General features: G+C 47.5%; 1 protein-coding gene across 16 annotated transcripts in view; it reads right to left on the bottom strand.

The window, feature by feature from the left end:
• Positions 1-12,630, bottom strand: part of XPNPEP1 (X-prolyl aminopeptidase 1) — a 55,872-nt gene that overhangs the window by 19,244 nt on the left and 23,998 nt on the right. For 10 of the 16 annotated variants that reach the window (XM_067024724.1, XM_067024720.1, XM_059052508.2 and 7 more), the window contains 6 exons: positions 11,476-11,539; positions 10,171-10,275; positions 6,421-6,513; positions 6,024-6,167; positions 3,696-3,791; positions 1,507-1,588 (listed from right to left, as the gene is read on the bottom strand). In XM_067024724.1, the coding sequence (XP_066880825.1) occupies positions 1,507-1,588; positions 3,696-3,791; positions 6,024-6,167; positions 6,421-6,513; positions 10,171-10,275; positions 11,476-11,539 (584 nt within the window). Of the gene's footprint in view, positions 1-1,506; positions 1,589-3,695; positions 3,792-6,023; positions 6,168-6,420; positions 6,514-10,170; positions 10,276-11,475; positions 11,540-11,637; positions 12,037-12,630 lie in introns of those variants that run through there. The other 6 variants (XM_067024722.1, XM_067024723.1, XM_067024726.1 and 3 more) reach the window with 2 other exon arrangements.

Here is a 12,630-nt window from a genome sequence, read left to right as displayed (position 1 = left end):
AACACAGACCCACACACAAGCGACAGGCTCTACCTCCCGGCATCCAAACCAAGCAGTTTCTCTTTCCTCCATGCCTTTCCCAAATCCTGCTCCCCAAACTGTGTTCCCTGCCCTGTGTATGCTGTCACCTTCCACCCCATTCCCCAAGCCAGGACCTGGGCACTGTCCTCCTTGATGCTCCTCCTTCCCTCCTACATTGAGATCTTTGAACCTACAGCCTAAACACCCCTCAAACCTCTCTAGCTTTCACTGTAGCCTGGCCCAGTCGCTGCCCAGGTTCAAGTCACTACCGTCTCTCACTTGGATCAGTGCCACAGCCTCTTAACTGGTCTCGCTGCCTCCAGTCTTCCCTATCCACCCTATTTTTGCAGTAATCATAATTCACCCCGTAATTTCACACCAATCGTAACATTCTTTATGATTTACAAGCCTGACCGTGTCGTTCTGTGTGAAAAACTCATTCAGTAGCTCCACAGCATCCTCAGGACAAGAGCCCCAAGCTCCTGAACCTGGCTCACAAGGCCTTCCTTATGGGGGCCCTGCCCACCTGCCGGCTTCCCACTCCAGGTTCCAACCACACTGGACCACTCTGGGTCTTCCACGCACACTGCGCTCTCTCCTGCCCAGAGCCTCTGAAAATGCTGCTTCCCCTGCTTAGATCACCGTTCCTCTTCCTCCTGGCACCCTACTCACCTAGCTAACCCACATGTACCCTTAATCTCTGACTCAATATTACTTTCCCTAAGAGCGTCCTCTGACCAGGTCAGGCCCCTCCAATAACACCTGTACCCACCCCAATGACAAGATAGTGCCCACTATGTGCCCGAATGCCCTGAGGAAACCTCTCATCTCTGCAACTCTAACCCAAGACCCTGTCTGTCTTGTTCACCCCAACACCTAACAGAGACCCTAGCACATAACAGGCAATAAATATGTTGTCTGAATGCAGAAAGCCATCCAACTAAGAAGAGCAATGGCAGGTTGGCCACAAGCAGCAGTTTAAAAGATAAACTGACAAGGCACAGCTCAGGGGGGGTTTCTGTGTCACTTCTGACCTACCAGATGACTGGGTCTATTTGCATCGTGGACCCAGGATTGTATAACAGAGCCTATATTCCCCTTGGCATTGGCTGCTAGGAAACCTGGAATCAAACGTATGGCCTGAACAAGACTTTGCAGCAGGAATTTTGTGAACTAACCTCACTCTCTCCAGTTTTGTTCTGATGTCCTCGACCACCTATTTTTTTTTTTATCTCCTAGTACTACAGAGACTTTCAGAGATTTCAAATAATTTTCAGGATTAAAAGAGAGGCAGGATATAAATAAATATCTATTGTTAAGGAAGACAAGAAGGGGAAGGAAGAGAGGCAGGAAAGGGAAAGGGCAGGAGAAGAGCAGGGTACTAGCGCACGTCAGGCCGAGACGGGCGGGCCCGGGCCAGCAGGGGGCGACGGGGGCTCCGAGGAGCTGTGGGGAAGGACTTTCAGGCGCGGGGCCAACACTCACATGATGGTCTCTAGTCCTATGATCGCATAGGAGAAAAATACTGGATTGTGCTCCACATCTGATCCTCGGAGATTGAACAGCCCTGAAAAAAAATAAGTTCCTGTCACCTGCCTGAGTGAGAGTTTAAGGGGTAGCTTGTAGAGCAAGGCAAGAGCTTCCACTCGCTAGGGAAAGACTGGGCGGCATCTCTCAGAGAAGCCGGGAGCCTCACTTCCTGGTCCCACCTCTGAGCTGCAGTTGCTCACATCCACCAAATGATGGCACCAGAACTGTTTCTTGTGCTACCGCATCACCATCCCGAGAAGGGAATTTAAGAGTTAGTCAGAAAACCCAACAAATGCCCTCCAGACAAGAGTTGAAATGGTCCACCCGGTGGTGACCTGCCAGGCCTAGCAGGCCTGACTGACGTGCTACAGAAAAACGCTCTGGCACTCCCAAATACAGGGGAGGGAGCCAAGCACTCGCTCCCTTCTGAGGGGAACGACCTAGAGTAGAAAAACTGAGACCCACCCATGAGGGAAGCCAGATGAGGCCCTCTGTGCGAGGGTCAGGAGCCCCAGGAAGGCGGGGCTTCCCGGCAGAGGAACAAAAGCGTGAGTCAGCGGGCCACGAAAGAAACCCGAGCCTGCGGCCCGGCCGGGTGGAGGGCCTGCCCTGGCCAGTGTCGGGGGGTCTAGCGAGGTCACTGCGTGTTAGAGAAACTAGAGGGAACAGCAGAGGGCACAGCTCCCGTCCGAGGGCTTCCAGCTGCCTAATGCTTGCTCTCCTGAGGCTGAGAGTGCAGAGAGGACCCTGGTGTAAAAAGCACTGCCTCTATTTTAAAATCATGCCTTCACAAAGTACAGCAATGAGGCAACATGTTCTACCTATTAGACCAGACTAGCACTCTTTTCAAATGACAGCAGCTGGGGCTGGCAAGGGTGTGGCGAGAGGGGTGTATCCATACACCACTGTGCAACCTTTCTGGCAGGTACATGGCAAAATGGTCAAAAGCCCTGACATGCACACACCCTCTAATCCATAACACCACCTCTAAAGCCAACCAGAAGTTGGAAGAAAATTATCAGAAACTAAGACATGGATTGTGATGCACCAAGACTTTGATGGATGTAACAAAATCACGAGAAAATTGGAAATTACTCAAAGGGCATACGTAGGGGAATGGTTAAGTAAATTATGATACAACCATATGATGAGATATTTAATATTCACTTAAAATTATGCTATGTATGCTCAGAGTATCCCGACACACTGGAAAAAATGTAGCTACAAAATTATATATGTGCAGAATGTTAACTGTGATTCTCTGTAAGAAAATTTAGGTGATTTTTTTCTTCTTTCTACTTCCTCTGCACTTTCCAGGTTTTCCGCAATGGAAATGTGTGTCTTTTTATTAATAAAGGAGAGAAATTAGCTTTATATGTTATTTTCTCTGATGTTAAAGTTATTTAGTTAATTAGGGATATAAATCACTGACATTCTTGACAAAGTTTGGAACTGGGGATTAGAGAGCTAGGACTGTGCAGTAAACTTTCCTTCTCTAGTGAGAAAAATAAAAGGATAAGGCACTGCCTTGTCTCAGGTGCCCTGGGTCAAATCCAGTCAGAAAATAGCAGACAGAATAAGAAGATTCCTTCAGGTTCTAGAAGACACTGAACAATTCCATGGGGATACTTTAAGGTCTAAAGATTAAAAACTGCTATTGTACCAAAAGGTTTGTTGAAGAACTTTCAGTTCCTGAGGTTTCTGAAGTAGAAATATTTCTAGAACATCCTCATTGTGAAGAACTTGGGGGTATACAGGAAAAGGATAAAGAAAAAAATATCTCCTATGATCTTACTTCTATACCCATAGAGACACCCGAATGTTGACAGGCACCAAAAGTTTGTTGGAAATGTCCCTCCTCAGAGATGTCACAGTCCTGAGTAGACTGGCCAGAGGGGGACATCGTTACAGATTTAACATCAGCCCCTGGCTGTAAAACAGCTCCAGACCAAGCTACATTCCCCTCCCCGACTCCCTATAATTACTTCTCCATCCTACTCGGCATATCATATACCCCCACTGGTGACAGTCTTTTGCTTATTCCCTGGCCACTCAGAAAGCTGAACTGCATGAACACACAGAATCCCAGAGAACCAATGCAGAGACTGGGTAACACACACCAACAGTGAAACCAGAGCACTCACATGCAATCTCATCCAGGGCAGTGACCACAAACCACACGACGTTCCTCTCGGCCATTTTCAACCGAAGATCTACAACCTTGTCCTTCCAGGAGATGCCTGCAAGAAACAAACGTACTTGCGACTCCAGCCCGGGTCTGGTCCCAGGGACCTGCAGAAGCCAAGTGAAAGAACCCATTCCAAACATTTTTAACCAGCACCATATCCCAGGGAGCATGTTATCTGAGCAGACAGAAGGCCCAGATTCAAGCCCCATATATGAGAAGTGACTCTAAGCTAGTTGACTGTCAAGAGCCCTGACTGCCCCAAAGAAAAAGTAATTCATTTGTTCATCCAACAAATGTCTATGAAGCATCTACACTTCCCAGGCATAGATATCTGCAGATACCATGCTGGTCACTGTGGTTACAGCTCTGAGCTACATGCAGGCCTTGCGCTCATGGGGCTTACAATCTAGAAGGGAAGACAATTAAACCAGCAATTAGTGGGACTTCCCTGGTGGCACAGTGGTTAAGAATCCACCTGCCAATGCAGGGGACATGGGTTCGATCCCTGGTCTGGGAAGATGCCACATGCCTTGGAGCAACTAAGCCCACAAGCCACAACTACTGAGCCCATGTGCCACACCTAATGAAGCCCGCACACCTAGAGCCCATGCTCTGCAATGAGAAGCCACCGCAATGAAAAGCCTGCACACCGCAATGAAGAGTAGCCCCCACTCGCCGCAACTAGAGAAAGCCTGTGCACGGCAACGAAGACCCAACACAGCCAAAAATAAAATAAATAAAATAAATAAATTTTTTTAAAAAAACAAAAAAACCCCAGCAATTAGTTACACTTCTGTACAGGGAGCTTTGAGAACACACTACCCAGCAGAGAGAACTCACCGAGTCTTAGAGGTCAGGGGAATATCACCTACCACTTTACATTCCCAGAGATACGAGACTTGCCTTTCAGTGCTAAGACCGAGGAATTCTCTACAGTCTGACTCAGTGTGACAACCACTTCCAAATCACACTTGCACTGTCAGACACAGCCACGGCCTCCCTGCTCTCCCCAGGATGAAACTGCGGTCCTAGAGGAGCTCATCCCATCACCACCACCCAGCATGAAACAGCACATGTAATGCAGGGCGCAGCCACCTGTGAACACGGCAGGCATCTGTCTTATTCGCCCAGCACCTAGCAGTGTCCTGTACACAGCAGGCACTCATGTGTCTGCTGAACAGAAGTTTTACCAGCCACACCTGCTCTTCCCCCTTCTATAAGCAATAGGTCAGAGCCTCTGCTTCAGTTGAACAAAACTCAAAACACGCTGATGGAAAATGTTTAGCTGACCCTGGGCCACTCACTGGACCCATCCCCCTAATCTGTAATACCCTCAGGTGAGGGTGTCACAAGGAAAGCAAGCTGGGGGCTGTCCCCACAACTAAACGCTGCTTTGAAGACCAGCTCGGGAATGCTGTTTAAAACTTGACTGAGATTCTGAGCTGTAATGCTTTCTTCCCAGGACCCCTCTGGGCAATGTGCCCACATTCCAGACATCCCCCATCCACCTCTCCTCTGCCATTTCTACAGCAAGGCTCCCTCCCCTGCAGCCCCACCTCCCAGGCCTTTCCCTTTGCACTCCTCACTCTTCCACAAATCACACTTTCATCTCCCACAAAATGTTCACAGAACTTGCTCCTCACTCACCACTATCACACAAGCCAAAGAAACCCACCCACACCCCAAAGTTACTAAAGCAGAGGATAGATAGAAGGAGGGGGCCTGGGAAGGTAAACCTACAAATGCTGACAGAAGAAAAGGAAATGGAATCTAGAAACCTCTAGGCTCACTGTAGTCCAGTAAAAATTTATTTAAAAAACAAAACAAAACAAAAGACAATCTGCTAAGGCTGGGGTGTGTATACAACCCAATCAGCTGTTGACACTGATTGTGGATTAATAAATATGTGAGAAGGAAAAAAAATTTAAGGAAAGAAATAAAACTCTCAGGTGACTAAATCAAAAAAAAGAAAAGAAACCTCTAGTCTGTTTCCAATATTAGACACGTTAGAGGGGTAGTTAGCAACTGAATGGTAAAAAAGCCATCTCAGCAGCACCCACAGGTCTGCCCAGAAGAGCTCTGCAAGAATAAACTATGCCAAAGTAGGTGGCAAGTAGGTGGCAACTGTAGAAACAAACTGAACTCCTGCTGCATCAACTGCCCCATGTGCCAGGGCAGGGCAAAATCCTCCAATCAGCTCAAGCTCGACCTGGATTCAGAGGACTTTCGTTTAGGTGAAGGGGCCGATGGTCGGGGGCCTTCTGGGCACAGCCGTGGTTCTGACCTGTGTAATCCAGGCCCAGTGTGATGAGGGGCTTGCACGGACGCTCAGGACGGTCTGTCCAGATCTTGTCCACAAGGTTCTCCTTGACAGGAATGAGGTGGTGGCCAGCACTTCTCAGAACCTTGGCCATCTTCTTCCAGTAATCTGAGGAGAAACACACGTGGTCTAGCTATGAACTGAACACCCTCTACAGGCAGCAGGGCTTTGAGAGCCTGGCACCTTCTGAAAGGCTATCCCATGGCCCTGTGCTAACTCTTCTCCTCACCTTGACCTTTGTTGTGACATCAAATCATGCTGAGCCCCCAAGTGTTCCACAACCCACAAGCAAACAGGGAGGATGGAGAGGCCTCTAGAACTCACTTCCTCACCCAAGATGAAAGGGCCTATGCTTACTCACCTGTAGGAATGATCAATGGGTCCACACCAACTCTGGATCCTTCAGGAAGTACACTCACCAGCCAGTCTTCCTGAGTTGGTGTGTCCTTCAGACCTACAGAGGGAAGAACTGATGAGAAACAATTCCCAGGGGATCCAAGCTCACTGTCCTATCCAGAAGGAGGCAATTCACCAACATCATGATAGCAGGGTCTTTATTAAGCACCTTCTTCAAAGAGAATTGACAGCACTTGGAAAATCTGAACTTCCCTTAATCCTGGAAGGCTATGAAAAGTGTACGATGCTATAAAAGGAAAACATAAAGTAAGATGGTATATAAGGAATGGGTGAGATAGAAGAAAAAAAGAAACAGGATTTTCATTAGACCCCTGGTAAAAGGCATCCCAGGAATCGCTGCAATACAGGTACATGGTGTCATCGTGAAGATCATCTTGTATCAATCAGCCTTTGGTCACTTTACCACTACTGGTGATGAGAGGGTGGGTGGTGATATGGTGAAGGCTGGAGCTGGAAGCCTCCCTTACATCGCACACCAGGTAAGGGGAACACACACCACAGTGCCCTCCCGATCTGGAGGGCAGCATTGCAGAGTGAAGGCCCCCGCCAGACAACCAGGTCTGACTGGCAGCAGAGAAACGTATCCAAAGACTCTAAGAGGGACACACAGGAACGCAACATCGTGTCTTTAACTGGCTCCCTGGGCTTCCCAACTACCAAGAGCAAACAGTCATAGGACACCAAATAAGCTTCAGAAAAGGAACTAACGTTATTTTTATATCCCCGTTTTTCTTTAATTCGACCCAGTATCTTGTATGTTTCGGATGTATACTTTTTTCATGAAATTTTTGCTAAACAATTAACATTTTGGTAAAGTATTAAGAGCGAGAGTTCACATATTCTGAAATAGTACTGTTTTACTATTCTCCCTAGCGAGTACTGACAACCACATAACCACAGAAGGGAAGTTCAAAGGTTTGTAAAGAAATGAGCTCATGGGATTTCCCTGGTGGTCCAGTGGTTAAGAAAACGCCTTGCAATGCAGGAGACACGGGTTCGATCCTTGGTCGGGGAACTAAGATCCCACATGCCTCAACCACCTTGATGCCAACTAAGCCCAAGCACCACAACCACCGAGCCCACACGCCTCAACTAGAGAGCCTGTGTGCCACAAACTACAGAGCCCACACGCTTTGGAGCCCGAGCGCCACAACTAGAGAAGCCCACACACCACAACGAAGAGCCTGCTGCAACTAAGACCCCGCGTGCTGCAACTAAGACCCAATGCAGCCAAAAAAAAAGCAAACAAATAAATAAATATTAAAAAAAGAAATGAGCTCATGAATCTGTTCTAAAAAACTGCCTAGGGCTTCCCTGGTGGCGCAGTGGTTGAGAGTCCGCCTGCCAATGCAGGGGACGTGCCCCGGTTCGGGAAGTTCCCACATGCCACGGAGCAGCTGGGCCCGTGATCCATGGCCACTGAGCCTGCACGTCCGGAGCCTGTGCTCCACAACGGGAGAGGCCACAGCAGTGAGAGGCCCGTGTACCGAAAAAAAAAAAAAAAAAAAAAACTGCCTAGAAGCTGGCACTGAGTTGTTATTTTGCTATTTGATTCTTTCCTATTTTTTCAAACCGCTAAACAAGCCACTTACTAACAAAGTTTCTTTAATTCCCCTAGTATAACTTTCACAGGATGAAGTCATATCATCTCCTAGCAGACAGATGTTTGGCAAAAACCCCAGGGATGAACCACTCCCCAACTACCTCCACCAGAATCTCCCTACACAGGAGAGACAGTAAGGAGGTGGGCTTAGGGCAGAAACTAGAGAGGGGCTTGGAAGGGAGAAGGACTCATCCGCTGGGGCTGTTCTAGAGGACAGGCAGACAGGATTCACCCCTCTGACACTCTGACCCCCAAAGCACTGACTTATCTAACAGCTGGAGTTTAGGGCCCAAAGAGAGATGCCCACACCCCAGAGGCACACTCAATGATCCACTGGGGTACAAGCAAAAAGTATTAGGACTCCCATTTCTAATTTTTCATAAAAAATAACATATTAATCTTTGCTTGTATTTGAAATACAGATGGACTGGGCGCATATACCGTCAACAGAGGCATGTAATCAAAAAGTTTAAAGGGCTAGTGGCCTATCCATTTATAATAGCCCTACAACCCCAAGTGACTCTGTGTGTGTGTGTGTGTGTGTGTCTGTGTGTGTGTGTGTGTGTGTGTGTGTGTGTGTGTGTGAGAGACAGAGAGAGGGAAGAGGGAGAACAACTGGGGCAACAACCACCTGTAGTTTTGATGTTTCTATATTTTTTAAAAAGACTTTTGAGAAACGGAAATTTAAAATAAATCCACTGCCAGGATAAAAACGTTCCTAATTCCTCCCTCCCTAAGACAAACAACACTTATATATGTGGAGTGTGTGAAACACACACACACACAACCTCAGTAAGCTAACTGCTTGGATCTTGGAGTCAACTCAACTCAACTCAGTGTCAACAGCCCTCTGTTCCGTGAACCATGAGTCTGGTAACAACCTGATTTCCTCATTACTTCCAACTACAAACAAGAAATAATGAGGGATTGGGCCTCATCTTCTCTTCCTCACTCAGCCCTGGTAGCCCCTTTTCCCTCCTTCTATTGTCCAAGTTCAAAATTCAGCAGGCAGAGACCTTTGTACAACCACTAAAATCATGTTTCAAAAGACTATTATAGTGGCAGGGAAAAATACAGCACAAAATTAAATGAAAAAACAAGAGCGCACACACACACACACACACACACACACACACACACACACACAATCATTATCCAATAAACACTGAGCTCTATGCTTCCCATATACTATTTCTTTTATCCTCACCATTTTATGTGGTACTTACTATTACTATTCCACCTCACATATGAGGAAACTGAGCACCGAAGGTGAAGCAACTTGCCCAAGAAAGTTCCAGACCCACGCTCTTGCCCTATGGCTGAGCTGCCAGAAGCAAGCCAGGATCCTCAGAGGGAGAGCTTCCTAGCTTAAGTTGCCAATGGCCCCTTACCTTTATCTCACTTTGACTCACGAGGCAGCAAAGAGCAATGGAAAGGCCCCAGTGCATGAATCAAATGCACAGCAAGCTACGTGAGCTGCAGCAAAGCAACTGTCCTCTCTGGCCCTCAGTTTCTCCTCACTAAAATGAGTATCCTGAACCAGGATCTTCCAAAATTGAACGCGTAATGGTATGTGTATATCAGTATGTCATTTTCTTGGTTTTCCTTGTGCCATGAACTTTACTCTGTCCCCTCAAAATTCATACATTGAAGCCCTCCCCCAAATGTAACTATATTTGGAGACAGGGGGTTTAGGAGGTAATGAAGGTTAAATGAAGTCATAAGGTAGAATTCTAATCCAGGAGGACTGGTGGCCTTCTAAGCAGAGGAACAGAGAGAGACAGCCATGTAAGGATACCGTGAGAAGGAGGCTGTCTGCACGCCAGGAAGAGAGCTCTCACCAGAACCTGACCACAACAGCACCCTGATTTCAGACCTCCAGCCACCAGAAATGAAGAAGTACATTTCTGTTGTTTAAGCCACCCAGGCTATGGTACTTTGGTTTGGTAGCCTGAGCAGACTGAGACACCTTGGATTCTAAAAGGGGCCCGTGACCCCATAAAAGGGGTAGGATCCAGAAGCCCTGAGGAGCCCTAGGGTCCCCTGCCAGAGCTGGCCAACTAAAGTTGAGATGGCTGTGCCTCTACGCACCCATCTTCATGAGCGTCCAGTTGCTGTCCATCTGCTTGGCAGCCTGGAGGAAGTAGCGCCCATCAGTCCACATGGCCGCGTGCTCTTCTGTGACGATGGCTGTGCCTACAGCAGGGGAGCAAAGAGATGAGAAAGGTTTCTGACCACCACCTAGAAGCTGCACAAAACGGCAGCAGGCAGGCAAGAACGGTGAGGGGCACCAGATCCCGTGTGGCCTCACCACCGCTCTGGTGGGGCCTCTGGTGGGGCAGCGGGGCCTTTAACTCCAAGAGAACCTCCAGGCAAGAGAAGATGATACCACTGAAAACGAGCTGTGGGCCAAGCTCTGAAAGAAACAGTCCTGAGTCAGCCTGGGTATTGGTCCCTGCACAGAAAGGACCCCACTGGTACAGCATGAGTCAAGGCCAGTAGAAAGAGGTCTGTGGACCTGTGGCCACAAGGGTCTCGTAATTAACAACAAGATAGTGGTGGATCTGCTCAGTGATCACAGCCATCTGCTCCACCAGACACCCTAAAGGAGGTGTTTCACCTTTCCGAAGAGAGACCACCTGGATGCTGCCAGTGTTCACTGTGATGCAGCCGTTGGTCACCAGCCAGGAGTTTATGCCTCCCACCTCTATCTGCCCTCAGTTCCCACAGGCCCAGCAGAACTCAGGGCTTTCAGCAGAGGTGTCAGCCAAAACCAATCCTAAAGTGCCTTTTACATCAACGGAAGCAGTGTGCTAACTGCGAGGAGAGGGGCTCGCACCAAGTCTAGCAGCTTGAAGGATGGGAATCTGAAGGGGGGAACCCATCCTAAAACTCAAGGGCACAACAGCTTTGGGAAAGTTAGGGCAGGGCAACAACGTAGCTCAACATTCATCTTTGTTATTTAAGCTGAAACTGAAAACAGAGAAACCAAAAGTCAAGCGCTTAGACAATTACACAGGACCAACAGGCTAAGGAGGGGGTTTTAAGGATGCTATTAGTGTCCCACTTCTTATTTGGAGTGCTAGTTACACAGGGGTATTCAGGTTAATTGATACGCTTTTCTGTATGTATGTTACAGTTAATAAAAAGTTCAAAACTATTTTTTAAGTAACATTTTTTAAGATTTGAAAAGCAAAGGCATAGAGAAAAGAGACACTAAAATGTAAGCTTAGGAGCTGGGGATGCCGGGACCACATCCCCTCTGCACAGGCTCAATGGGGACGTCTGGTTTGCATTTTCTTTTTGGTTCTATATCACAGGCTGAAACTGGGTCTAGTTATTTTTGAGAGGCAAACAAAAATACCAAAAGAACAAAGAGAGAATTTAGACACTCACCTGCAGAGCCATCAAATCCAGAGACAAAGGCCCGCCGACAGTCACAGGGAGCAATGTACTCACTCTGGAAAACAAAAAGGACAAGGACTTGGACCTTGATCAGTCACATGCCGACTCCTGCTCAGCCCAGCAGGACTGCAAACGCTGGCAAAAGCTGGGCACTTGCCTTCAAGGAACTGCCAATCTAGCTGAAGAGGCAGGCTGAACTTTTTTTTTTTAATTAGTGCACACTACAGAAGACCCTAATTAATTAAGGGCTAAAGGGCTGTTCCCTTTAACTCAATTTTTTCATCTGGAGAACAAAGCAAGTCAAGAGAAACAGATCAAAACTGCTCTTTCCTCACTGAGACCTTACTCAAAAAACAAACCAATAGCCTTCTCCCTTCCTTGCCACTGACATTTAGGCATCTGTTATTTTTCTCAAAAGCCCGAATTTCTGTTTTATGTGCCAATAATTCTCTAACTTAAGTCTCTTTAAAAGATATCAGCTTATTTCTGAACTTCCTGTTTGTATCCCCCATCCAAGGCAGTGTCACCAATCTCTCCCACGCAGATCCTGTCCCTTCCTGTTAGGGAACGAAGGGAAATGCTTCCTCTAACCCAGGAGGCTTCAGCAAAATAAAACATTATGTTCAAATCCAGGTCCTTCCCAGCCGATAATCCCTTGCCTCTGAATGGAATGGGATTAGGGTTAAGAAGGTAAGAGGTTCCCATTCCTGGGGAAAGGGTATGAGGTCACATTGTGTAACTTCTGGCAATAGCCAGTGAGGCACAGAGAGTCAAGTAACTTGTCCAAAGTCACACAGCTAATAAGTAGCAGAGGTAGGATTTGAACCTGGGCAGTTTCAGAGCCTCAACTCTGAAGCCCTATGCCATGCTGCCCCCATAAAACACATCGTATCCCATCCTCAAAATAACTCTCCAGGATAAGACCAATAGCAAATGAGAAAACTGAGTTTCAACACAGAATCTTTAAGTAACTAACACGTCAATAGCAGGGCCAGGATCTGATCTACCTGAGACCAGAGCCACTGCTCCATCTCCTGTTAGCAGGTTTTTCCTCAGCTAAAGGACTTGGCAGGGTTAAGAATGCTTAGGATAGAGAAGGGGGCTGCTGGCTGGATCCCAAGGTATTCTGGGGCAGTCAACATGATG

The sequence above is a fragment of the Kogia breviceps genome, chromosome 2 (genome assembly GCF_026419965.1).
Source record: "Kogia breviceps isolate mKogBre1 chromosome 2, mKogBre1 haplotype 1, whole genome shotgun sequence".
NCBI classification, from domain to species: domain Eukaryota; kingdom Metazoa; phylum Chordata; class Mammalia; order Artiodactyla; family Physeteridae; genus Kogia; species Kogia breviceps.
The sequence above is the reverse complement of the archived record's forward strand: the minus strand, read 5'-3'. Positions and strand labels throughout refer to the sequence as shown.